Here is a 27,512-nt window from a genome sequence, read left to right on the forward strand (position 1 = left end):
GAAGGAAAAGATGTAGCCTACTTTGTGGTTCTCAGCTCATTCATTCCACCTCTGCGTTCCATCTCCCTATCCCACCACTGCATTACATATACAAAACACACACTCCAGGGTTTCCATTAGCTGGTAATTGCCTGGTTGTCGGCCAATTGTCTGGAAGAAGAAGAAAAAGTCCCATTGCGAAATAATGCTTTTAGCCTATTCATTGATATAAATACATTTGACTGGTCATGCTTATCGGTCTATTTGTGTAATTAAATTGGTGCGTGTGTAGTCTACAGTATATTCGTTATGTATCATAATTATCTTTAAAAAAAAAAATGTTTACCTTTATTTATCAAATGCATACAGCATACAGATGCTTTGAGTGGAAAATCTGTCAAACACCGCGAGAGCTGTTGCTACAGCATATCAAACAGCAAATGCATAGGCAACGGAATGCAGGCTTCATCAGCGCATCACACACCACTTTGCAATGAGCTGGAGGTAGTATGCATTTTGAAAACATATACTTAATGGTTTGAAACCTGAACGTTTTACTACATATCATGAGGCATGTCTTATCTTGCTTCAAAGCAGCCTAGCCAAAATCTAGACCGTATCTGTGGAGACAATTATTTTATATAAACTCTTTCATTGTCTAGTAGCCAAAGGCACAATCTTAGTCATATTAGTAACCCATGCTAGTTGTTGCATATTAGATCTCCCCTTGTGAATTTGGGATCGATCCTCCCACAACTGTCCCGTAGTCTGTTTGGAATAGACAATTTCTCAACAAGCTGACCAATAGATGTAAACTTTTCTACTATGGGGGATAGTAGATTGACTGAGGAAAATGAAATGTGGACAGTTATTCTAACAGCTTCAAAGTGCACTTCAGAATTCCGTAAGACTGCACATCGTTGCATCCTCGACTTGAATGTTGTGTTGAAATGAATTACCATATTCTAAATGTGATTTCTGTCATTCTGAGCACCGTGGGTGGATGCCCTAATCAGGTTGCATATGGGGTCAGTAAATTTCTCAAATGTCCGGTAAATTAAAAGGCACCACATTTTCTTAACGGAACCCTGACACCCACCCACCAACCCTCCAATGGATTACTCTCACACACAGATGCAAGAGGAAACTCATGAATAATGCATACAGCTGTTAATACGTCTGGAAAACTACCTCTACCCATTACTCAACCTGTCACTACATTACGGTGCAAGCTCCTCTGACTCCGGTTGATGTTCACTCAGCAGTGTGTCCCAAATGGCACCCTACTCCCCACCGAGTGCACTCTTCTTGACCACAGCCCATAGAGGTCTGGTCAAAAGTAGTGCACTACGTAGGGCATAGTGTACCATTTGTGTCATTGTCTGGAGCTCTCTTGGAAAACAGGATCAGAGGTAACAAGATGCATTGAATTCATTGCTACTAGGTTAAATGAGACCCATTTCAGGAAGCTAGGTACATGTCGCAAGTGCTTCCCAGGAGAGGCATTTGATTTTTATTTTTTATTTTTATTTGCAGAAATGCTTTCTGGAACATGTTAACTTTCATGTGTCTTAATAACAAACTTGTATGCCATCTGAAAATATGAATATAATTGTTAAATTACGAGCCTAGTTGGCTTAGCCACAGAAAAAGACACGAACCTTCCCGCTAGCCATGATTGGCTGAGATAATGGATGGGCTGGACATGCAGAGACATGAGTTCAGATTGATCTGCCACGTAGGTCAGTTCGGAATGAAGCCACGCTTCAGTCTATAACATGAGCTGCTCTGTATGTGTAGATAATCCTGGCTACCGAAGCTTTTTGAAAAATATAGTAGCAATGGAGACCTGCAAAAGTGTTGCTACTGGTCTTAACACTGCTGCCCTGAATTTAGCAGAAAGTATTTTCATTGCAGCAGGTTAAAGCGTACTGTTTAGCTAGCTAGCTAACATTACGTGTGTTATCTGTGGTAATATTATTTCTCTCTCAAAAATCCATTTCCATTGCTGGTTATAGCCTAATGCTAGCTAGCTAGTTACTATTATACCTGGTTGGTTAGCTTTAGCCATCTGTAGATTCATACTACCGCATTTCATGCACGGTGGCTAGTTATGACAATCTGTTTGTATTTCTAGTACTGTATGGGTTGGGATTATGGTTAATTGTTTACCTAGCTAGCTACATGTCTAAACAAAACAACTAAACAAGACTCCACTTCACCAGATGATTACATGACCCATCAAGTTAATCAGGTGTGTCTGGGTGTGATTACGGCCATCTATTGTATTTCGTGAACATGTGAACTACACTACCTTAATTGCTCCGTTTAGCGCATGGCCTCGCATGTGAATCCTTAAAGAGATGGGTGGGGCTAAGGATTAAGAGGGTGTGAACAATGCTGAATGGGTGTAGACAAAGATGAGTTCTGCAGTAGGTGTATCAACACATTCACATGAAATTCTCTCAAAAGTGGGGTTACAAGTTTATCAACTTTCAAACCAGAATTACTTTTCCATTGTTCCTTAACTGCAGTAAACGATCATTTTGTACTTTTATCCAATGTAAAACACAATTTCAAATTTTGCAAGATAGGACAGAAAAGAGGTCACAAATTGAGAATATCAGTTTTGTTGATACAACAGAAAAGTAGTATGCTCACACTCAACTTGGTCAACAGAGGAGATAGCAATGTCAATTGAGCAATCTCTTTGTTGAATCACTTTTTTAAAAACCTTTATTTAGCTAGGCAAGTCAGTTATGAACAATTTCTTATTTTCAATGACGGCCTAGGAACAGTGGGTTAACTGCCTAGTTCAGGGGCAGAACGACAGATTTTTACCTTGTCAGCTTGGGGATTCGATCTTGCAACCTTTTGGTTACTAGTCCAACGCTCTAACCACGAGGCTACCCTGCCGCCCCAATGTGATGATTAAAATGAGTTAGACGATGTCTTACAACACCTCTGGTAACATGGAGGTGTTGTTGCTTAGGCCTCTTCTCTGGAAATTGTGAAATACCAATGTCATGTTGGTACGGCCCAGTTATGACTGATGAGGATTCTCTACCACTTCTACACTAGCCCCATATGGCAGATACAGTGCATTCAGAAAGTATTCATACCCCTTCCCTCTTTTCAGATTTTTCTACGTTACAGCCTTAATCTAAAATTGAATAAATATATATTTTTCCTCAATCTACACACAATAGCCCATAATAACAAGCGAAAACAGGTTTCGAAATGTTTGTTTTTTTGTATTAAAATTTAAAAACAGAAATACCTTATTTACATAAGTATTCAGACCCTTCGCTATGAGATTCGTATTTGAGCTCAGGTGCATCCTGCTTCCATTGTTCATCCTTGAGATGTTTCTACAACTTGGAGTCCACCTGTGGTCAATTCAAATGATTGGACATGATTTGGAAAGGCAAACACCTGTCTATAAGGTCCCACAGTGGACAGCGCATGTCAAAGCAAAAACCAAGCCATGAGGTCGAAGGAATTGTCCTTAGAGCTTTGGGACAGGATTGTGTCGAGGCACAGATCTGGGGAAGGGTACAAAAATGTCTGCAGCATTGAAGGTCCCCAAGAACACAGTGGCCTCCATCATTCTTAAATGGAAGAAGTTTGGAACCACCAAGACTCTTCCTCGAGCTGGCCACCAGGCCAAACTGAGCAATCGGGGGAGAAGGGCCTTGGTCAGGGAGGTGGCCAAAAACCCAATGGTCACTCTGCCAGAGCTCCAGAGTTCCTCTGTGGAGATGGGAGAACCTTCCAGAAGGACAACCATCACTGCAGCACAAGTAGCCAGCCAGGCTCCCCCAGGCTGGGGGCGGAATGTTAACTTCTTCGATATAGGGGGCGCTCTTTTAATTTTTGGATAAAAAAAGTTCCCGTTTTAAACAAGATATTTTGTCACGAAAAGATGCTCGAATATGCATATAATTGACAGCTTTGGAAAGAAAACACTCGGACGTTTCCAAAACTGCAAAGATATTATCTGTGAGTGCCACAGAACTGATGCTACAGGCGAAACCAAGATGAAATTTCAAACAGGAAATGCACCAGATTCTGAAGGCGCTGTGTTCCAATGACTCCTTATATGGCTGTGAATGCGCCAGGAATGAGCCTACACTTTCTGTCGTTTCCCCAAGGTGTCTGCAGCATTGTGACGTATTTGTAGGCATATCATTGGAAGATTGACCATAAGAGACTACATTTACCAGGTGTCCGCTTGGTGTCCTCCGTCGAAATTATTGCATAATCTCCAGCTGCGTGCAATTTTCCATTTGGTTCAGAGGAGAAATCAAACTGCCACGAATGATTTATCATCGAATAGATATGTGAAAAACACCTTGAGGATTGATTCTAAACAACGTTTGCCATGTTTCTGTCGATATTATGGAGTTAATTTGAAAAAAGTTTGGCGTTGTAATGACTGAATTTTCGGGTTTTTTTCTTAGCCAAACGTGATGAACAAAACGGAGCGATTTCTCCTACACAAATAATCTTTTTGGAAAAACTGAACATTTGCTATCTAACTGAGAGTCTCCTCATTGAAAACATCCGAAGTTCTTCAAAGGTAAATTATTTTTATTTGAATGCTTTTCTTGTTTTTGTGAAAATGTTGCCTGCTGAATGCTAGGCTTAATGCTATGCTAGCTATCAATACTCTTACACAAATGCTTGTGTAGTTATGGTTGAAAAGCATATTTTGAAAATCTGAGATGACAGTGTTGTTAACAAACAATAGTTTGGAAAGTCGGTTAGGACCTTTGGCAAGTGCATGACACAAGTCATTTCTCAAGCAATTGCTTACAGACAGATTGTATCACAATTCCAGTGGGTCAGAAGTTTACATACGCTAAGTTGACTGTGTCTTTAAACAGTTTGGAAAATTTCAGAAAATGATGTCATGGCTTTAGAAGCTTCTGATAGGCTAATTGACATAATTTCAGTCAAATGCAGGTGTACCTGTGGATGCATTTCAAGGCCTACCTTTAAACTCAGTGCCTCTTTGCTTGACATCATGGGAAAATAAAAGGAAATCAGCAAAATTGTAGACCTTCACAAGTTTGGTTCATCCTTGGGAGCAATTTCCAAACACCTGAAGGTACCACGTTCATCTGTACAAACAATAGTACGCAAGCATAAACACCATGGGACCACGCAGCCGTCATACCGCTCAGGAAGGAGACGCGTTCTATCTCCTAGAGATGAACGTCCGTTGGTGCGAAAAGTGCAAATCAATCCCAGAACAACAGCAAAGGACCTTGTGAAGATGCTGGAGGAAACAGGTACAAAAGTATCTATATCCACAGTAAAACGAGTCCTATATCGACATAACCTGAATGGCCGCTCAGCAAGGAAGAAGTCACTGCTCCAAAACCGCCATAAAAAAGCCAGACTATGGTTTGCAACTGCACATGGGGACAACGATCCTACTTTTGGAGAAATTTCCTCTGGTCTGATGAAACAAGAATAGAACTGTTTGGCCATAATGACCATCGTTATGTTTGGAGGAAAAAGGGGGAGGCTTGCAAGTCGAAGACCACCATCCCAACCGTGAAGCACGGGGGTGGCAGCATCATGTTGTGGGGGTGCTTTGCTGCAGGAGGGACTGGTGCACTTCACAAAATAGATGGCATCATGAAGAAAGAAAATTATTTGGATACGCTGAAGCAACATATCAAGACATCAGTCAGGAAGTTAAAGCTTGGTCGCAAATGGGTCTTCCAAATGGACAACGACCCCAAGCATACTTCCAATGTTGTGGCAAAATGGCTTAAGGACAACAAAGTCAAGGTATGGGACTGGCCATCACAAAGCCCTGACCTCAATCATACAGAAAATATGTGGGCAGAGCTGAAAAAGTATGCGCGAGCAAGGAGGCCTACAAACCTGACTCAGTTACACCAGCTCTGCCAGGAGGGATGGGCCAAAATTCACCCAACTTATTGTGGGAAACTTGTGGAAGGCTACTCGAAACGTTTGACCCAAGTTAAACAATATAAAGGCAATGCTCCCAAATACTAATTGAGTGTATGTAAACTTCTGACCCACTGGGAATGTGATGAAAGAAATAAAAGCTGAAATGAATCATTCTCGCTACTATAAAAGTATCTGAGATTTCACATTCTTAAAATAAAGTAGTGATCCTAACTGACCTAAGACAGGGAATTTTAACTAGGATTAAATGTCAGGAATATTTCTATTTGGCTAAGATATATGTAAACCTCCAACTTCAACTGTTTGTGCTTGTATGTTCACTATTCAAGGTTTACTTTTGTAAATCTCTTTCCCCCACATAAATAAGCTCAGCGAGTAGATTGATGGCCACTTCTTTTTGCTCTGGACAGCTCCCATGTGCTGCGTAAAGGCATCAACTCATGTACTGCTCGAGAAGTGATTCGCAGGAGCATGGTGGTGCTCGAATGCATGGCCAATCATATTGCTCAAATACTAATAGAATGTAATTTAGGTGTGGTCTTTAATTTCATGCTCTCTCCCTTCATGTAGAAATTTGACTGCAATCACAACACACACACACACACCAAAGACAGGATCAGCAGTGTTTCCCTGTCATCGCTCACTTTGTGACTGACAGGCGCCCGTCCTATCAATAGATTGCTAGAAGATGGAGGGCTCAGCAGACTTTTTTCTGACTAGTGAATTGAAAAGTAGCCTAGTTAATTTAAGTGGAAAAAGTGCCGACAGCCAGCGCTAGTGGAAACCACTGCTGTAGCAACTATAGTAGAATAGATATGGTTTCAGTGCAAAGGGGCACTACACACGATCTGTTTGCAGGGGGCACGGAGAACAAAAAACTAGACCAGAACTGACACCGTAAGTTCAATGACAAACAGCCACAGTAGGGGTCACTGAGGGACGTACCTGGCCTTTGGAATTAGACCTGAACAATAAAGTATCTACAACATGAAACATAGAAGCTGTTGTACAGTGCGGGCTAAGTCGACTAACTTCATTGATTACAAATACTTGTGTTAGTTACTTGTTGCTAGCTTGCCATTACAGTCATATAACAGTAACAGGATCTCATTATGGTACGACTAACGCACAAGGTTAGCAGTTAGTCTGAAGCATACATTGGCTCATAGACAACCGTTGGTCACCTGTGTCTTGGGGAACATCCACCATATTGCCTCCACCTTACAGAAGGCCAGGGTTAAGCCCAAGGGAAAGGTGGAGGGAGCCACTTGGGATCAGCTTCCCCAGGTCGAAAGAGTTTCCTGTAACTCTTCCAGAGGAACCAATTTCCTAGTAGTGTCTCACCTTGAGCTGCTTCTCCTTCTTCTTTCGGACCTCCTCCCACTCATTGACTATGCGTCCCCAGAGGATCCAGGAGTCCTCCTCCAGGTGAGACAGGTTGGAGGAAGCCGAGGAGCTGGACACGAGGCTGGAGACGCTGTTACGTCTGGATCCGTTCACAGAGCGGAGGGACTTACTGTCCGTCTCCAGCAACCTAAAGAGACAAGCACAACAGGCGTAAGCATTTCTTTCCTCTTTTGACCATTCAACTTAGGCCTACAAGATCTGCAATGAGAGACATTAGACTCGGACTGAATGAGGGAACATTTCATTCTATGTTCGGAAGTGAACGCAGCTCAAATACAAAATTATAGACACAGGTAACAATGCAGCGTAACTGCCAATGTCCCTGTCAATCTGAAACCTTTCATTAGTGCCAATAATTTGATATGGGCAGTGAAAGCAGAGTGGGTTTACTGGACATTGAGTAAACGCTTGACGCAAGTAACCCAATAATTGTTGCGGAACATTTATTCAAAATCATGCTGGCACTTCTAGAGCAGCGCTAAAAACAGATGAGCTCATTTAAGAAGGTAGAAATTGCAGTGAGGTGTAGTACCGCTTTATGACAGCAGAGCCACAGCCAAGGAGAAGCCTAACAGCAGCCCCAGCGATGACAGGGGCAAAGCCTGCTGCCGCCACAGCTCTGAGCCCGGGATGTAGGGTCGATGGGGTTACAGACAGTAAGGCTTATAGTGCATCTCTTCAAAAAGGTGGACAGGACAACACATCCAGTCACTGCACTTCTGCTTGTTTCCTCGACCAAAAATGCAATGAACATAGATAGTAAAGCCTTGAACAACCACCATGATCACTTCATCAGGGTCAATACTAGGGTTGGGCGATATTACGACAGCATAGTCTATCGCCCATGGTGACAACATCGCGATTCACCAATAATGACTCACTTCTTGTAGCAGGCATTACAGAAAATGTACACAGGTCTCTCAAGCACAAGCCAACGCAGTAGTGAGTAGCTAGCAGCCAGCTAATCTTTATATTTCAAGTCTGGCCAACTTGGATCTATTTACTAGCTAAATAAAGCAATTATCCAGTTGGTAGAAGATGGTGGACTGCTTCTATCCAGCCCATGATGTGGACCTATAAACTAGCTCACTGCAGTAAGACAGCGCATTCCTCATCTGACAGTCACTGCTCCAACATGTAAGCGTCGCAGACAGACAGACACAAACCTGTTCTGCTCCTCCACCAGAAAGGAATATTTGAAAAGATTTGCCACTGCCTGCACTTAGCCTCTGCCCAGGCTATAGCCCAACTGTGAGTTAAGCTGATTTGGGGCCATAGCGTCATATATCACCATTTTTTTATGGGTACATAATCACTATAGGACAAAGGTTGACATTGCATTTTTACAGTCCACTCCAAACACATTTTTCAGTCAGACTGATATTTAAAATGAACCTTTAACGTGCATTAAGGTCCCAGGTGACAGAAAACAAAGTGGACTTGCACAATTGTTTACCTATTACTTCAATGTGATCCTAAATTTGAACAAAACATGACCACTTTAAAAAAATCTAATTTCAGAACGTGCTTAACCATGCCACTGCTAAAATGTACAGGTTTAAAACGGTGCAGTTTGCGTATATTTAGGAATGGAGAAATAAATAAATTAGGAATGTAAAGCTGGAATGCGCTCTTTTTAACAAAAGGCCATTAAAACAGCAGTTTCCCACATTACATTAGGAATTGTATTGCATGGACTGCTTGTCAAAATGCACGTTTCCCTCCCCATGGCACTTGCAGGTTGAATGCGCCTTGAAATAAATATTTATCTCGCATAGAACGCACAACAAGACGACTAAGTAAATAGACAAACTATTCTACTATGGGGTTGTCTGGTTTTTCTATTCATTACTCGTTTTGTTTGCAGAGGGAAAGTAAATGTGTCACATCTTTATTTGGCATGGCGGGAATGATTTTGCTGTGGCGCAGCGCCACAGTTAAATGATTGCAGAGGAAACACTGAACAGGCCCCTGGCCTGTGAGAGGGAACCATGCCTATCATCCTATACAGTGCACTGCGGACGAGCCCTTTGGTGCGTCCCAAATTGCAACCTATTCTCCTGTAGTGCACTACCTTACACAAGGGCTCTGGTCAAAAGTAGTGCACTACATAGGGAATAGGGTGCCAGTTGGGAAGAGGCTATGTCTGGGCCTACGACACAAAGGCCCATAAATCTGATCTCGGAAAAAGGGCCTGGGCCTCTCGGGTGCATGGTGACGTCACTGGGAGAGCTCACAGACTGGGTAGGGTTACAGCCATATTTGGGTCAGGAGAGAGGGGGGTCAGGGTAGGCCTGGGTTACTGTCACAGCTAGAACGGCACCAGCAAGGATTTTACAGTTTGTGGTTTTACATGTTTGAGAAACATACCCAGAACAGCAATTGACTTCTGCATCCTCGTTGTGTAGTATGTATTGTGATGCAGGTCTGTAGATATTGTACACATGAACTGGTCTCATTCCAAACATTATCAGCAAAGTTATATTCCATTTTGTAGCGACTCGAGCAATACCTCTCTGTCCATTCTACAGGTATCAAAATAAAGGAAACACTTGAGTAAATGAGGGACACAAAGTATATTGAAAGCATGGGGTGCATCCACACAGGAAGTTGCAGACACTTGTAGAATCTATGCCAAGTCACATTGAAGCTGTTCTGGCAGCCCGTGGTGGCCCAAAGCCTTAAGACACTTTTTTCCATCTACGTAACATTGCAAAAATCAGAAACTTTCTGTCCAAAAATGATGCAGAAAAATTCATCCATGCTTTTGTTACTTCTAGGTTAGACTACTGCTCTACTTTCCGGCTACCCAGATAAGGCACTAAATAAACTTCAATTAGTGCTAAATACGGCTGCTAGAATCCTGACTAGAACCCCAAAATTTGATCATATTACTCCAGTGCTAGCCTCCCTACACTGGCTTCCTGTCAAGGCAAGGGCTGATTTCAAGGTTTTACTGCTAACCTACAAAGCATTACATGGGCTTGCTCCTACCTATCTCTCTGATTTGGTCCTGCCGTACATACCTACACGTACGCTACGGTCACAAGACGCAGGCCTCCTATTTGTCCCTAGAATGTCTAAGCAAACAGCTGGAGGCAGGGCTTTCTCCTATAGAGCTCCATTTTTATGGAATGGTCTGCCTACCCATGTGAGATACGCAAACTCGGTCTCAACCTTTAAGTCTTTACTGAAGACTCATCTCTTCAGTGGGTCATATGCTTGAGTGTCGTCTGGCCCAGGAGTGTGAAGGTGAACGGAAAGGCTCTGGAGCAACGAACCGCCCTTCCTGTCTCAGCCTCCAGTATTTATGCTGCAGTAGTTTGTGTCGGGGGGCTAGGGTCAGTTTGTTATATCTGGAGTACTTCTCCTGTCTTATCCGGTGTCCTGTGTGAATTTAAGTATGCTCTCTCTAATTCTCTCTTTCTCAGAGGACCTGAGCCCTAGGACCATGCCTCAGGACTACCTACCTTGCTGTCCCCAGTCCACCTGGCCGTGCTGCTGCTCCAGTTTCAACTGTTCTGTCTGCGGCTATGGAATTCTGACCTGTTCCCCGGACGTGCTACCTATCCCTGACCTATTATTTGACCATGCTGGTCATTTATAAACATTTGAACATCTTGGCCATGTTCTGTTATAATCGCCACCCAGCACAGCCAGAAGAGGACTGGCCACCCCCTCATAGCCTGGCTCCTCTCTAGGTTTCTTCCTAGGTTTTGGTCTTTCTAGGGAGTTTTTCCTAGCCAACGTGCTTCAACACCTGCATTGCTTGCTCTTTGGGGTTTTAGGCTGGGTTTCTGTACAGCACTTTGAGATATCAGCTGATGTACGAAGGGCTATATAAATACATTTGATTTGTTTGCGTTTCCATTATTTTGCCAGTTACCTGTAGCAGCAGGCTACAGGGAGAATGGAATAGCTGGATAGCTTTTTATTGCCCTCAAGTCGCACAAAAAGGGAAAATAAAATTGCGGGTAAAGTTCAGAATGATACAATTTCATGTGTGCAACATCTAAAAGACCTGCATCACTATAGTGAGAGCTTTGTTGTTTCTAAAAAGGATGTATTTGAGTCTTTTTGCAGCCTTTGTTCATGTTTTTTTCAGTGCCACCATACTGAGGAAGTGCTTTGCTGTTTGGGGTAAATTTCTCAAAAACGTGAAATCACAACAAAAAAAAGTGTCTGCACCCTTCTACAACATCCCATTTACATTAAAAAAGAAAGATGTGGTTGTAAAAAACAAAATGTTTACTTTAATTAAAACATAACCTCACTTTCGATGGCAACTAATCTAGAAAACAGTAAGCTAGATGCCAGACCAGGTACAGTATCATACGAGAGGCCTATAAAGTGAGAAGGCTGTTGCTGAATGCAGAGCCCTGTGTCATCACAGCTGTACGGGGGTGTGAGGGAATACACCTAACCAATAAGGGCAGAGGGGGTGTGGTATATGACCAATATACCATGGCTAAAGGCTGTTCTTAGGCACAACGCATCTTGGCAACACCCAAAATCCCCGCTCGACACACGGAGCAAGACACAGTAATAAACCTGTCCAGCAGGTCTAGATCTGATACATGTTCTAGGTAAGATACATGTTCTTGGTAGATCTGATACATCTGCCCTAGGTAAGGGACTATCATTTGTACCAACATCACAGGCCAAGGAATTTGATACAGTTATACACTTCCAAAACTTTTTTGGTAATGGGGTTGCTCCCTATGCACCTGCCAATGTTAATCTATTTAACAATATTAGTAACCAGACAGGAAACCGTGCTTATGTTTTTCCCATAGATAACCACCTGAAAGACAATGAACTTGACTCCAGCCCTGAGGACATGACAAGGGAAAATACATATTTTAAAAGGAAAATCAAATTGTTACTTCAGGTTGACCGATTAATTAGGGCAAATTTCAAGTTTTCATAACAATTGGAAATTGGTATTTTTGGATGCTGATTTTGCAGATTATTATAAAAAAAATCTTTACACCTTTATTTAACTAGGCAAGTCAGTTAAGAACACATTCTTATTTTCAATGACGGCCTAGGAACCGTGGGTTAACTGCCTTGTTCAGGGGCAGAACGTCAGATTTTTACCTTGTCAGCTCGGGGATTCAATCTTCCAACCTTACGGTTAACTAGTCCAACTCTCTAACCACCTGCCTCACGAGGAGCCCGCCTGTTACGCAAATGCAGTAAGAAGCCAAGGTAAGTTGCTAGCTAGCATTAAACTTATCTTATAAAAAACAATCAATCAATCATAATCACTAGTTATAACTACACATGGTTGATGATATTACTAGTTTATCTTGCGTGTCCTGCGTTGCATATAATCGATTCGCGAAAAAGGACTATCGTTGCTCCAACGTGTACCTAACCATAAACATCAATGTCTTTCTTAAAATCAATACACAGAAGTATATATTTTTAAACCTGCATATTTAGCTAAAAGAAATCCAGGTTAGCAGGCAATATTAACCAGGTGAATTTGCGTCACTTCTCTTGCGTCAGGGTATATGCAACAGTTTGGGCCGCCTGGCTCTTTGCGAACTAATTTGCCAGAATTTTATGTAATTATGACATAACATTGAAGGTTGTGCAATGTAACAGGAATATTAAGACTAATGGATGCCACCCCTTAGATAAAATACGTAACGGTTCCATATTTCACTGAAAGAATAAATGATTTGTTTTCGAGATGATAGTTTCCGGATTCGACCATATTAATGACCTTAGTAACACAGAAATACAAGCCTGTGTTATAATTAAGTCTATGATTTGATAGAGCAGTCTAACTGAGCGATGGTAGGCACCAGCAGGCTTGTAAGCATTCATTCAAACAGCACTTTCGTGCGTTGTGTTCATTCAGTATTGTTGTAATTTTCATTATTACAAATATATATATATTTTTTTAAATTGTCCGATTAATTGGTATCGGCTTTTTTTGTTCCTCCAATAATCGGTATCGGCGTTGGAAAAAATCATAAAATCGGTCGACCTCTAATTGTTACCACCTAAAATAAATCCTTCATCCTGAGAAATATGTTGCCGCCTGTAACGATTCTCTTGTGGTGAAGGAAAGTCGGACCAAAATGCAGCGTGTAGATTGCGATCCATGTTTAATCAAACAAACGTAACACGAATACACACAAAACACTACAAAACAATAAACGTAACGAAAACCGAAACAGCCTATACTTGTGTCAATTAACACAGCGACAGGAACAAAGACACTAAGGACAAATCACCCACACCAAACTCAAAGAATATGGCTGCCTAAATATGGTTCCCAATCAGAGACAACGATAAACACCTGCCTCTGATTGAGAACCACTTCAGACAGCCATAGACTTATCTAGAACACCCCACTAGCTACAATCCCCCATATATACACATCACATACAAAAACCCATGCCACACCCTGGCCTGACCAAATAAATAAAGATAAACACAAAATACTTCGACCAGGGCGTGACACCGCCTAGTTGAGAAAGATGTACATAATCTCCTGGCAAAGAAAAATATATATATAAGGTATTCCACAATATGTCCAAAGCAGAGAAAGAATCTCTTATGGAACTGAAATATTACTCCAGTATGATTATAAAACCTGCCGACAAAGGAGGTGCAATAGTGATACTAAATACAGCAGGCTATGAAAACGAAATTCTGAGACAACTTAGTGACAATGAATTTGACAAAAAACTCCCATAGGACCCTACTAATCAATTCATGTCTCTGATCCATGATAAATTGTCAACATTTTTGAATGAAGGGGAATGAATGAAATTACAAAGACTGAATATGGAGGTTATGAAAGTTGACTGCCCAACCACAGCGGTCATATACGCTCTACCCAAAATTCACAAGCGCATTACACTACCTATACCAGGCAGGCCTATTGTGAGTAGTAATGGATCTCTGACAGAGAATATCTCTACCTTTGTAGACCATTTTGTGAAACCCTGGGTGATCTCCCTCCCCATGTCTACTAGAGACTATGATTTAAAAAATAAATGAAAAAAATCTGTGGACCATATACCTGAAAATTCTATTCTGTGTACTCGATGTTACCAGTCTATATACTAACATCCCCCATCAGGGCGGCCTAGAGGCCCTCATGTTCTACCTCAATGAATGGCCCTCTAATGCTATTCCCAGCACTAATTGTACTGTGGACTTGGCTGAACTGGTACTAACCTCCAACTATTTCCTCTTCAGAGGAGACTTTTTCCTCCAGACTAAAAGGGGCAGCGATGAGGAGCACTAATGCTCCTAATCATGCTAACCTATATCAGGAATGTTTAAAAAACAGGTGGTGCTGAATCCAGACCTTAACCCCTTTCTCTCCAATATTCTCCTAATTCTGAGATATTTGAATGACTATATATTTGAATGAGATATTTGAATTTTCTTGATCTATCCAGGAAGATCTTTTGGAATTCCATGCTTACCTTAACTCCATGAATGAACACCTTCACGTCACCATTAATTATGACCACACAAAGAAAACTGATTTGTGATAGATGGTTATTAACGACAAAACCCCCCTCTCTGCAGATCTCTATTGGAAACCCACGGACAGGAACACCCTCAGAGGTGACAGCTTTCATCCACGTCCACTAATTAAAAGTCTCCCTATAAGTCAATGCAGTCGTATCAGAAGAATATGCAGCTCTGATGCTTCTTATCAGAAACAGACCTCACTCAAAGATTTAAGGAAACGGGGTACAAAGACAATTGGGTAAAACATGCCAAGGATTGTTTTGAAGGTCTAAAGCCTTCAACCAAAAGTCAAAGTCCAATCATGCTTTACCCAAAACTCACCATTGGAGAAGGCATTTAAGGCCATTATCAGGAAGCACTGATACATTATTGATACTGACCCACAATTGAAACCCATTTTTAAATATCCCCCACGTATGGTTTTTAAAAGACCCCTGTACGTGAGCGAGTGGTTAAATCTGATTACCTCGACAATTTATTGTTAAAATGAGAGGCTGCCTGGATCTTTAATATAAAGACCCTTGCTGCCTTCGGTCTCAATGTGGACTTCGATCTGAAGCCATTCTTGTGATTATTGTGGTTTTGCTATTCATTGAAAATGTTTGTAGGCTTATGTAGCCAAATTGTATCCATGACCGTACGCTATTCATTCATGTTTTTTGTATGCTATTTTAATATATGAGACTTAACCAATATCAGGCCACACCCAGCCATGTTTACAGACACTGGTGTGTCTTTGGACACTATATAAACGCGTCACCCCACAGTGTTTGTCATTATACCCTGATGAAGACAGCTTGTCTGTCGAAATTGGACATTGGACATTACATTTTTGCATCTGAGCTCCTAGAGTGTGCGGCTCTCATTTAAGTGTTCTACTCCCTTAGTCAGCACCAGCGTTTATATAGATCATTGAATGTTAATATATATTTTTTTATTTGCTAGCCAAGCCAGTTAAGACAACCTATCTGGGAACAGTGGGGCGGCAGGGTAGCCTAGTGGTTAGAGCGTTGGACTAGTAACCGGACGGTTGCAAGTTCAAATCCCTGAGCTGACAAGGTACAAATCTGTCATTCTGCCCCTGAACAGGCAGTTAACCCGCTGTTCCTAGGCCGTCATTGAAAATAAGAATTTGTTATTTAACTAGGCAAGGCAGTTAAGAAAGGTCAAATAAATAAAAAGCTGCCTTTCAGTTACTGACGCAAGTCTCGAACCACTAGGCTACCTGCCGCCCCATTGAATGTTAATATTGTGAAACTATGATATTATTTTTTTACCTCCTGTTTCAGGAAGTGATGAGATGAGTACTGCCCCTATATATTAGTTATATAGGACCTTCCACCCCCACCTGGGATATGTATGCCAATTGAAGACCTAAGGGTCGAAACGTTGTGATATTTATTTACAACCTGGAAACATGAGCAGCAGTGTGCGGTGTTTTCTTTTCCATTTTCCCTACATTGGCCATATGCCATACATAATTAGAACAGTAAACAAGTAGTTTTGCATCATACCGGGGGAGCAGTGCCTTCGGAAAGTATTCAGACCTCTTGACTTTTTGTTACGTTATAGCCTTATTTTGCCTCAGTCTATACACAACACCCCATAATGACATAGCAAACACAGGTTTTTAGAATTTTTTGCTAATTTCTTACAAATAGAAAACTGAAATGTCACATTTACATAAGCATTCAGACCCTTTACTCAGTACTTTCCTGAAGCACCTTTGACAGAAAGAACAGCAGTCTTGGGTATGATGCTTCAAGCTTGGCACACCTGTATTTGGGGAGTTTCTTCCATTCTTCTCTGCAGATCCTCTCAAGCTCTGTCAGGTCGGATGGGGAGCTGCATAGCTATTTTCAGGTCTTTCCAGACATGTTCTATCGGGTTCAAGTCAAGGCCACTGAATGACATTCAGAGACTTGTCCCGAAGCCACTCCTGCATTGTCTTGGTTGTGTGCTAAGGGTCATTGTCCTGTTGGAAGGTAAACCTTCACCCCAGTCGGAGGTCCTGAGTGCTCTGGAGCAGGTTTTCATCAAGGACCTCTCTGTACTTTGCTCCGTTCATCTTTCCCTCGATCCTGACTGGTCTCCCAGTCCCTGCCACTGGAAAACATCACCACAACATGATGCATGAGGAGTGGCTTCTGTCTGGCCACTCCACCATAAAGTTTGGTCAGCCAGCTCTAGGAAGAGTCTTGGTGGTTCCAAACTTCTTCCATTGAAGAATGATGGAGGCCACTGTGTTCTTGGGGACCTTCAATGCTGCAGAATTTCTCTCTCCATGGAAGATTTCATGCAATGTTATTTTCAGAAATACATCACAAATGTTGATAGAATGAACAGTGTAAGTTGGCACATACACTGTGGCAGACAGCAAAGTCTATAGCCTAGTCGCTGCTCCTCAGCTAATAATTCACCAGTACACAAACAGGTCATACTGGGTTCTCACAGAAGACTCAAAACAAAATACATGAAATTAAGATTTACTGTACAGGCTCCATTACATTTAGCATAACCAGAATAAGAGATGGAAATCACAAAGATTCCTAGGAGAGGAACTATTTAAACGAGTCGATGTGGTTTGTTGCCAAATAATCCATGTCAGTTACACCGTCTTCCGTTATGGCCTCTTGGTAACAAGAAAAGAGCCATGTGATCTAGAAAGAGAAGTAACAATCCTTGTGTTGCTTACCAAGACAGACTCATGGTGCTTTCGTAATGTCTTTGTTATGTAGAAGATCCAGAGAAGCTACCAGCCTGGTGAACTGGCTGAACTGAGTCTGGGACTCTTGTCCCTGTCACACACACACACCTCTTATCTACTCTACACGGTACAAAGGCCTTCTCCAAACATGGATTTCAAAATACAAAAGTAATGTCAGTTCCCACAGATAATAGCCTAGTTTTTGCTGCACATCAGTGCCTGCCTGCTCAGTCAGAAAGAGAGAGAGGATAGCTAGGCATGTACAGAGCATTCAGAAAGTATTCAGACCCCTTCCCCTTTTCCACATTTTGTTACACATTTCTGTGTAGTTCTTTTTGAAATACATTTGCAACAATTTCTAAAAATCTGTTTTCGCTTTGCATTGTGTGTAGATTGATGAGGGAAATTGTTTATTTAATCAATTGTATAATAAGGCAGTAACGTAACAAAATGTGGGAAAAGGGAAGGGGTCTGAATACTTTACGAATGCACTGTACATTTCTGTTTTTCATCTTGGCATTCATTATGGGAGGAACAAGGAATCTCAACATCAATATCAGTGGGATATCATACGCCTGAATGAGTCTTCATGCAGTGAATATTATTAGCTTTTTCCTTCTTCAAAAGATGACTATTTTCAATGGAAGGATGTCAATTAAAACTTGTTTTGTTTGTTGTTGAAAACATTAATGAGCAACGACATTTTCGGTCCACAGTAACAATGACCCTTAAAATCGTGCTTCCTACCTGACACAGCCTTTTCTAAGGGGGCAACAAGCACTCTACATTTTATCAGGGTGACATGAGGGTCTTTGTGGGCTGTGGCAGATGATAGGGTATTGTTGTCAGTCACAGGGAAGGAGGGAGGGATGGAAGAGGGAAGAAAAGGGAGGGGCAGCAGGGACATGTGCCTCGTGAAAGAGGCCAGCTGTGGCCCTGCTTGCAGGGGTTGAGATCTGGGTCAAAGATCAAATAGCCCAGAAGTCCCCTCTACATCACCACGCCTTCTGTCCACCCTTTGTTCAAGAAGGTCCTTAGAGGTCTGCCCAGGACAATGAAAAGGAAAAGTTGAATAATAAAATCTAGTGAGACATCCTTGTGGTACAGTCCATGGAGTGAGAGACTGATGCCAAAAGGAGCTAGAAGAGGATAAGAATCATCCATCACTAGTGAAAGCAGAAGTCTCTCTCTCAGTCTATAGCCAAGCTTTACAGAGCATGGGGGGAAAAAAACATTTTCAAATATCACTCTCACTTCCTGCTCATCTAACACAGCAGATTGTGCAGATAGTTTCACCTTCAGATGTGTCCTACTACAGTTTGTCTCAGCCCCACTATGAGCATTGCTCTCACACTTGAAACAGATCAGTTCACCCACCCTTCATTCGGTCTGTAAAAGCCAAGGCTACATCTCACAGGGCTCGGACTACAGTATTCTTCACTTGAGAAGGCTTTACACAGCAGTGAGTATAAACTCAAGCAACCGGCTGCACTTCCCAGTTATCATCGTTTCCATGTCAACACTGAGACTTCTTATAAAAGCAGGGTGAGAGCCATAGGAGGGACAGAAGGAGAGAGTGGTGGGAGAAAAGGGAGAAAGAGAGAGAGTGGAGCGACAGCAGTGGGGACTAAATGCACACTAATCTTGTTTCAGCTAATGAAAACTTCAGGGGACAGAGTGTGGCTGGCTGTTCTTACGAAGATGACTGTGCCATGCCTTCACAACCACAGTTAATATTATACTCACTGTTGTTGGGTGTCATGCAATTCTATTGCTAGATGGACAATTAACATTACATAACCAATGGCTTTGCCAATGGTCTACAACAGGGATGGGCAACTTTGAAGCGGGTGGGGGCCCAAAAAAAATCTGAACTCATCATGAAGGGCCGCAGTGGCCCACCTTAAGATCAAGACATTTTAGCCCCCCCCAAGACAGCGGTGAGATTTATATTTAAGAGTTCTACACATTTTTCCATGGAGCATAGATACATGTCGTAGTTTTAAAGCAAGTTTGCTACATTTCTACACATTTTGCCATGTGGATAAGAGAAGATTTAGCCATTTTTAATATGATATCTGAGTGAGCGTAACTAACAAAATCATGGGGACCCCCGGTCGGTAACTCGACCACGATTATTACAAGTTTAGATAGCTGGCTAGACTAACTTCCCAATCTAAACAATGTTACCTGAGATGTGCTAATTAAGTTACTGTCAATGACTGACATAACAGAAACATGAATGATGTTGACACTTGGCAGTTATTGAGTGATTGATTGTTTGACATGATCCCCTCACCTGTTCTGCTCCTCCAGCTTGGCCAGCAGCTCCAGTTCATCTGGGCTGAGCTTTGCGGGCGATGCCGAAGTGGGGGACGAGGAGGAGAGGGAGGTGGAGGACGAGGTGGCTGTGGTGGTCTGCAGGGACGAGGGCACCGTTGCCACCTGGCTAGACGGCGTGGCCACCTGGCTAGCCATCTGACTGACCGTGTGTGACACTGAGTTCTTCACCCATGAGAGTGTAGAACTCAGCTTGCCTGCAACCTTTTCAGTCGCCACCTGTGGAGGAGATAAGGACTCATGTGAGCTGTAGGAGGACTGGAGGAGGCCTTTACAATTTAACTTCCTTCCTTGTCCATTTCATGTATTTTGGGCTTTTTGGCAATGCTTTAGTTATGGACACTGGATAGCCAGAGAACAAAAAGGACTATTGAAAACCACACTGATGTGTGACTGTGTTAGTGTGTAGTTTCATCACGCTCTCCGTAGCCGATGTGAGTAAGACCCAAAGACGTTAACATTCACAACGCCACAGGACCAGACGGATTACTAGGATGCTTACTCAGAGTATGCGCTGTACAGCTGGCAAGTGTCTTCACTGACATTTTCAACCTCTCCCTGACCCAGTCTGTAATACCTATGTTTCAAGCAAACCACCATAGTCCCTGTGCCAAGGTAACCGGTCTAATTGACTACCGCCCCATAGCACTCACATCTGTTGCCATGAAATGCTTTCAAAGGCTGGTCATGGCTCATCAACACCATCATCCCAGAAACCCTGGACCCACTACATTTCACCCCAACAGATCATGCAATCTCTATTGCACTCCACACTGCCCTTTACCACCTGGACAAAAGGAACACCTATATGAGAATGCTGTTCATTGACTACAGCTCAGAGTTCAAACCCATAGTGCCCTCCAAGCCCATCACTAAGCCAAGGACCCTGGGACTGAACACCTCCATCTGCATCTGGATCCTGGACTCCATGCCGGGCAGCCCTCAGGTGGTGAGGCAGGGTTTCCGTTAGGAAAATGTGGCGGCGGACATTTGACCTGCAACATTTCAATTTACATTTGAATAATTTACCAGACCCACATGCATTGGGTGTGCAACCTCATTAGGGCATCCACCCACGATTCTCAGAATGACAGAAATAACATTTAGAATATGGTAATTTATATGAACAGAACATTCAAGTCGAGGATGCAACGATGTGCAGTCTTTCTTACCGAATTCTGAAGTGCACTTTGAAGCTGTTAGAATAACTGTCCACATTTACTTTTCCTTGGCCAACAAGACGAGTAACAAACAGCAAAATCACTAGCCTATGTAAATCTACTATTATAGAAACATTTAGGCTACCTACTCTATTGGTCAGCTTGTCGAGAAAGAAAAAGGCTATTCCAAAACAGACTCTGGGACGATAGATCCCAAATTCATACAACCAGTAGGCCTAGGATACATTAAAAAAAACCTCTTAAAAAGCAATGAATGATACAACAGATCAGAACATTTAGCTTTAAATGTTAAAACTATTATTTATTCACATTATTAGCACAGAAATGCACACAAGGCAGTAGGCTGCGTGTGAATGTTCATACCATAATGCAATTAAGTGGGAAAACAGTTGTCAAAAGGGCAATACACATGCAAGTAGTTTCATGTGATGAAAATATCCTTTAGAAATTTAGAAAGAGATGAGATCTAATAGGCTACTTTGAAGCAATTTAAGGTTTGAAGGTTTGATGCTGCTTATTCAAAACAACTGGGAACTCGGAAACCTCCGACTTCAGTGTGTTCAAGACAACTGGGGGGGAAAAAACAGTCATCCAACTCGGAATTTCAAAAACGGGCGTCTTTCTAGAGCGGTGATTCCCAACCAGGGGTACTAGGACCCCTGAGGGTACTTGGACTATACACAGGGGGTCCCTGAGAAGACTTATGAGATCATAGGCCTACTGGTAAAAGGCACGAGGGGGCACTCCGGGCAGAGCAAAATTCAGTTGGTGGTACAGTAAACAAAAGAGGTTGGGAACCGCTGTTCTTGAGCTACGACTTTCCGACCTGAAGATCACTGAAGTCCTGATTTGAGCTCGTATTTGTTCTAAGTTCCCAGTTGTCTTGAAAGCACCACAAGATGCTGCAGCAGTAGCTGATTTTCCACTCAAAGGCTCTATATGCTGTACGTGTGACAAACGAATATACTGTACACGCGCCAATTTAATTCCACTAAATTGGTGGAAGAGTGGGGTAACATCTCACAGCAAGAACTAGAAAATCTGGTGCAGTCCATGAGGAAGAGATGCACTGCAGTACTTAATGCAGCTGATGGCCACAACAGATACTGACTGTTACTTTTGATTTTGACCCCCCTTTGTTCATGGACACATTATTCAATTTCTGTTAGTCTGTGGCACCTGTTCAGTTTATGTCTCAATTATTGAATCTTATGTTCATACACATGTTAAGTTTGCTGAAAATAAACACAGTTGACAGTGAGAGGACATTTCAATTTTTGCTGATATATATATCATGTATTATTTCTCAGGATTTTGGAAATTCTCCCGGGACCACATTTTCATATCAGTCGTCCCCACATGGGTTTGCAACCCCTAGTATGGTAACCATCAAAGCCCTTTCTAATTCTTTACTTTCGCATATTTTTTTTAAATTAACAAAAACTAATATTAGATAAGTGAACAAATAACAATTACATTCTTATCTCAGTAATTGAATAAACAAATGTATGCAAAACCCAATGCCCATGTGTGAAAAAGTAATTGCTCACTTACACCCAACAATTTTAGGGCTTTCAAGCATTTACTGCTCGTTTTATGTCCTGCGCGCAAAATTTCAATTGGGATTAGGTCTGGACTTTGACGAGGCCATTCCAAAACATCAAATGGGTTGCTTTTTAGCCATTTTCAGGTAGACTTGATTGTGTTTTTGATCGTCTTGCTGCATGACCCAGCTGTGCTTCAGCTCACAGACAGATGGCCTGACATTCTCCTGTAGAATTCTCTTATACAAAGCATATTTCATGGTTCCTTCTATTAAGACAAGTCATCCAGGTCCTGAGGCAGCAAAGCATTCCCAAAACATCACAGAACCACCACCATACTTGACCGTTGGTATGAGGTTCTTACTGTAGAATACAGTGTTTGGTTTTCGCCAGGAATAAAAATGGGACCCATGTAATCTTTGTGTGTGTTATTTGTAAATCCAGGTTCCCGTTAACTAATACCAGGTTTGGTTTAAGGTCTGATAACATTCAGTATCAAAAATATGCAAAAATAAAGGAAGTTAGAAAGGGGCAAAATACCTTACAGGCCATCAGACTGTTGTACAGTCACCACTAGCAAGCATACGCCCAGTACCCTGCCCTGAACTTTAGTCACTGTTACTAGCCAGCTACCACCCGGTACTCTACCCTGCTGCCCTGGGGGTGCAACTCAACATTAGGAAGGCTTCCGAATGAATGAATGAAACCAGTCAAAAGTTTGGACACACCTACTAAACATTTTTTTCAAACAATTATTTACATTGTACAATAATAGTGAAAAATCAAAACTATGAAATAACACATATGGAATCATGTAGTAACCAAAAACATGTTAATTAAAAATATATTTATATTTGAGATTCCTGAAAGTAGCCACCATTTGCCTTGATGACAGCTTTGCACACTCTTGGCATTCACTCAACCAGCTTCACCTGTAATGCTTTTACAACAGTCTTAGAGGAGTTCCCACATTAGCTAGGCACTTGAAACTGCTTTCCCTTCACTCTGCGGTCCAACTCATCTCAGATGGTTTGAGGTCGGGGGATTATGGAGGCCATCATCTGATGCAGCACTCCATCATTCTCCTTCGTGGTCAAATAGCCATTTGGGGCGGCAGGTAGCCTAGTGGTTAGAGCGTTGGGCCAGTAACCGAAAGGTTGCTGAATTGAATCCCCGAGCTGACAAGGTAAAAATCTGTTGTTCTTCCCATGAACAACCCACTGATCCCCGGTAAGCCGTGAATCTTTTCTTAACTGACTTGCCTAGTTAAATACATTTTACATTTAAAACATTTAAAATTACACAGACTGGAGTTATTTTAGGTCACTGACCTGTTGAAAAACAAATGATATTCCCACAAAGCGCAAACCATCTACAAGGCTTTGCTAGGTAAAGCCCCACATTATCTCAGCTCACTGGTCACCATTGCAGCACTCACCCGTAGCACGTGCTCCAGCAGGTATATCTCACTGGTCAAACCCAAAGCCAATTCCTCATTTGGCCGCCTTTCCTTCCAGTTCTCTGCTGCCAATGACTGGAACGAACTGCAAAAATCACTGAAGCTGGAGACTCATATCTCCCTCACTAGCTTTAAGCACCAGCTGTCAGAGCAGCTCACAGATCACTGCACCTGTAAATAGCCCATCCAACTACCTCATCCCCATACTGTACTTATTTATCTTGCTCCTTTGCACCCCAGTATCTCTACTTTCACATTCATCTTCTGCACATTCCAGTGTTTAATTGGTATATTGTAATTACTTTGCCACCATGGCCTATTTATTGCCTTACCTCCCTTATCTTACCTTATTTGCACACACTGTATATATTAAAAAATAACTGTTGTTGTATGTGTCGAACTGCTTTGCTTTATCGCAGTTGTAAATGAGAACTTGTTCTCAACTAGCCTACCAGGTTAAATAAAAAGGTTAAATAAATAAATAAAAATATTTTTTAAACAGGTGGGATAGCGTATCGCTGTGGTGGCCATGCTGGTTAAGTGTGCCTTGAATTCTAAATAAATCCCAGACTACGTCACCAGCAAAGCACCACCACACCTCCATGCTTCACGGTGGGAACCACACATGCAGAGATCATCAGTTCACCTACTCTGTGATTCAAAGACACAGCGGTTGGAACCAAAAATATCAAATTTGGACTCAGAATTAAAGGAAGATTTCCAACAATATTATGTCCATTGCTCGTGTTTCTTGGTCCAAGAAGGTCTCTTTTTCTTATTTAATTTATTTAACTAGGCAAGTCAGTTAAGAATAAATTCTTATTTACAATGACGGCCTACCCCGGCCAAAAACGGATGACGCTAGGCCAATGGCACTCCCAATCACGGCCGGTTGCGATACAGCCAGGAACCGAACTAGGGTCTGTAATGACGCCTCTATCACTGTGAAGCAGTGCCTTAGACCGTTGCACCACTCGGGAGCCCTTATTGGTGTCCTTTAGTAGTGGGTGGTTTATTTGCAGCAATTCGACCATGAAGACCTAATGAACGTATCCTCTGCAGCAGAGGTAACTCTGGGTCTTCCTTTCCAGTGGTGGTCCTCATGAGAGCCAGTTTCATCATAGTGCTTGATGGTTTTTGCGACTGTACTTGAAGAAACATTCACAGTTCTTGACATTTTCCAGATTGACTGACCTTCATGTCTTAATGTAATGATGGAGTGTTGCTTCTCTTTGCTTATTTGAGCTGTTCTTGCCATAATATGGACTTAGTCTTTTACCAAATAGGGCTATCTTCTGTATACCACCCCTACCTTGTCACAACCCAATTGATTGGCTCAAATGCATTAAAGGAAAGCAATTCCAGAAATTAACTTTTAAGAAGGCACACCTGTTAATTGATATCCATTCCAGGTGACTACCTCATGAAGCTGGATGAGAGAATGCCAAGAGTGTGCAAAGGTGTCATCAAGGCAAACGCTGACAACTTTGAAGAATCTCAAATATATTTTGATTTGTTTTTTTGGTTACTACATGATTCCATGTGTTATTTCACAGTTTTGATGTCCTCAATACTGTTATACAATGTAGAGAATAGTAAAAAAATAAAAACCCTTGACTGGTACTGTATGTACAGTGGGGCAAAAAAGTATTTAGTCAGCCACCAATTGTGCAAGCTCTCCCACTTAAAAAGATGAGAGAGGCCTGTAATTTATCATAGGTACACTTCAACTATGACAGACAAAATGAGAAGAAAAAAAATCAAGAAAATCACTTTGTAGGATTTTTAATGAATTTATTTGCAAATTATGGTGGAAAATAAGTATTTGGTCAATAACAAAAGTTTCTCAATACTTTGTTATATACCCTTTGTTGGCAATGACAGAGGTCAAACGTTTTCTGTAAGTCTTCACAAGGTTTTCACACACTGTTGCTGGTATTTTGGCCCATTCCTCCATGCAGATCTCCTCTAGAGCAATGATGTTTTGGGCTGTTGCTGGGCAACACGGACTTTCAACTCCCTCCAAAGATTTTCTATGGGGTTGACATCTGGAGACTGGCTAGGCTACTCCAGGACCTTGAAGTGCTTCTTACGAAGCCACTCCCTCGTTGCCTGGGCGGTGTGTTTGGGATCATTGTCATGCTGAAAGACCCAGCCACGTTTCATCTTCAATGCCCTTGCTGATGGAAGGAGGTTTTCACTCAAAATCTCACGATACATGGCCCCATTCATTCTTTCCTTTACACGGATCAGTCGTCCTGGTCCCTTTGCAGAAAAACAGCCCCAAAGCATGATGTTTCCACCCCCATGCTTCACAGTAGGTATGGTGTTCTTTGGATGCAACTCAGTATTCTTTGTCCTCCAAACATGACGAGTTGAGTTTTTACCAAAAAGTTATATTTTGGTTTCATCTGACCATATGACATTCTCCCAATCTTCTTCTGGATCATCCAAATGCTCTCTAGCAAACTTCAGACGGGCCTGGACATGTACTGGCTTAAGCAGGGGGACACGTCTGGCACTGCAGGATTTGAGTCCCTGCGGCGTAGTGTGTTACTGATGGTAGGCTTTGTTACTTTGGTCCCAGCTCTCTGCAGGTCATTCACTAGGTCCCCCCGTGTGGTTCTGGGATTTTTGCTCACTGTTCTTGTGAATATTTTGACCCCACGGGGTGAGATCTTGCATGGAGCCCCAGATCGAGGGAGATCATCAGTGGTCTTGTATGTCTTCCATTTCCTAATAATTGCTCCCACAGTTGATTTCTTCAAACCAAGCTGCTTACCTATTGCAGATTCAGTCTTCCCAGCCTGGTGCAGGTCTACAATTTTGTTTCTGGTGTCCTTTGACAGCTCTTTGGTCTTGGCCATAGTGGAGTTTGGAGTGTGACTGTTTGAGGTTGTGGACAGGTGTCTTTTATACTGATAACAAGTTCAAACAGGTGCCATTAATACAGGTAACGAGTGGAGGACAGAGGAGCCTCTTAAAGAAGAAGTTACAGGTATGTGAGAGCCATAAATCTTGCTTGTTTGTAGGTGACCAAATACTTATTTTCCACCATAATTTGCAAATAAATTCATAAAAAATCCTACAATGTGATTTTCTGGATTTTTTCCCCTCACTTTGTCTGTCATAGTTGAAGTGTACCTATGATGAAAATTACAGGCCTCATCTTTTTAAGTGGGAGAACTTGCACAATTGGTGGCTGACTAAATACTTTTTTGCCCCAGTGTATGTATGTATGTATGTATGTATGTATGTATGTATGTATGTATGTATGTATGTATGTAGGTATATATGTATGTATGTATGTATGTATGTATGTATGTATGTATGTATGTATGTATGTATGTATGTATGTATGTATGTATGTATGTAGGTATATATGTATACACATACATACATATACATACACATATATATATACACACAAACACACA

At 41.9% G+C, this 27,512-nt stretch overlaps 1 protein-coding gene across 5 annotated transcripts in view; it reads right to left on the reverse strand.

Annotated features, from left to right (window-relative positions):
* Positions 1-27,512, reverse strand: part of LOC112249764 (ecotropic viral integration site 5 protein homolog) — a 101,092-nt gene that overhangs the window by 51,265 nt on the left and 22,315 nt on the right. For 4 of the 5 annotated variants that reach the window (XM_024419536.2, XM_024419535.2, XM_024419546.2 and 1 more), the window contains 2 exons: positions 19,851-20,110; positions 7,273-7,462 (listed from right to left, as the gene is read on the reverse strand). In XM_024419536.2, the coding sequence (XP_024275304.1) occupies positions 7,273-7,462; positions 19,851-20,029 (369 nt within the window). In that variant the 5' untranslated portion in view covers positions 20,030-20,110. Of the gene's footprint in view, positions 1-7,272; positions 7,463-17,539; positions 17,569-19,850; positions 20,111-27,512 lie in introns of those variants that run through there. The other variant, XM_024419539.2, reaches the window with a different exon arrangement.

This window comes from Oncorhynchus tshawytscha, linkage group LG01 (assembly GCF_018296145.1).
Source record: "Oncorhynchus tshawytscha isolate Ot180627B linkage group LG01, Otsh_v2.0, whole genome shotgun sequence".
Lineage (NCBI taxonomy): Eukaryota > Metazoa > Chordata > Actinopteri > Salmoniformes > Salmonidae > Oncorhynchus > Oncorhynchus tshawytscha.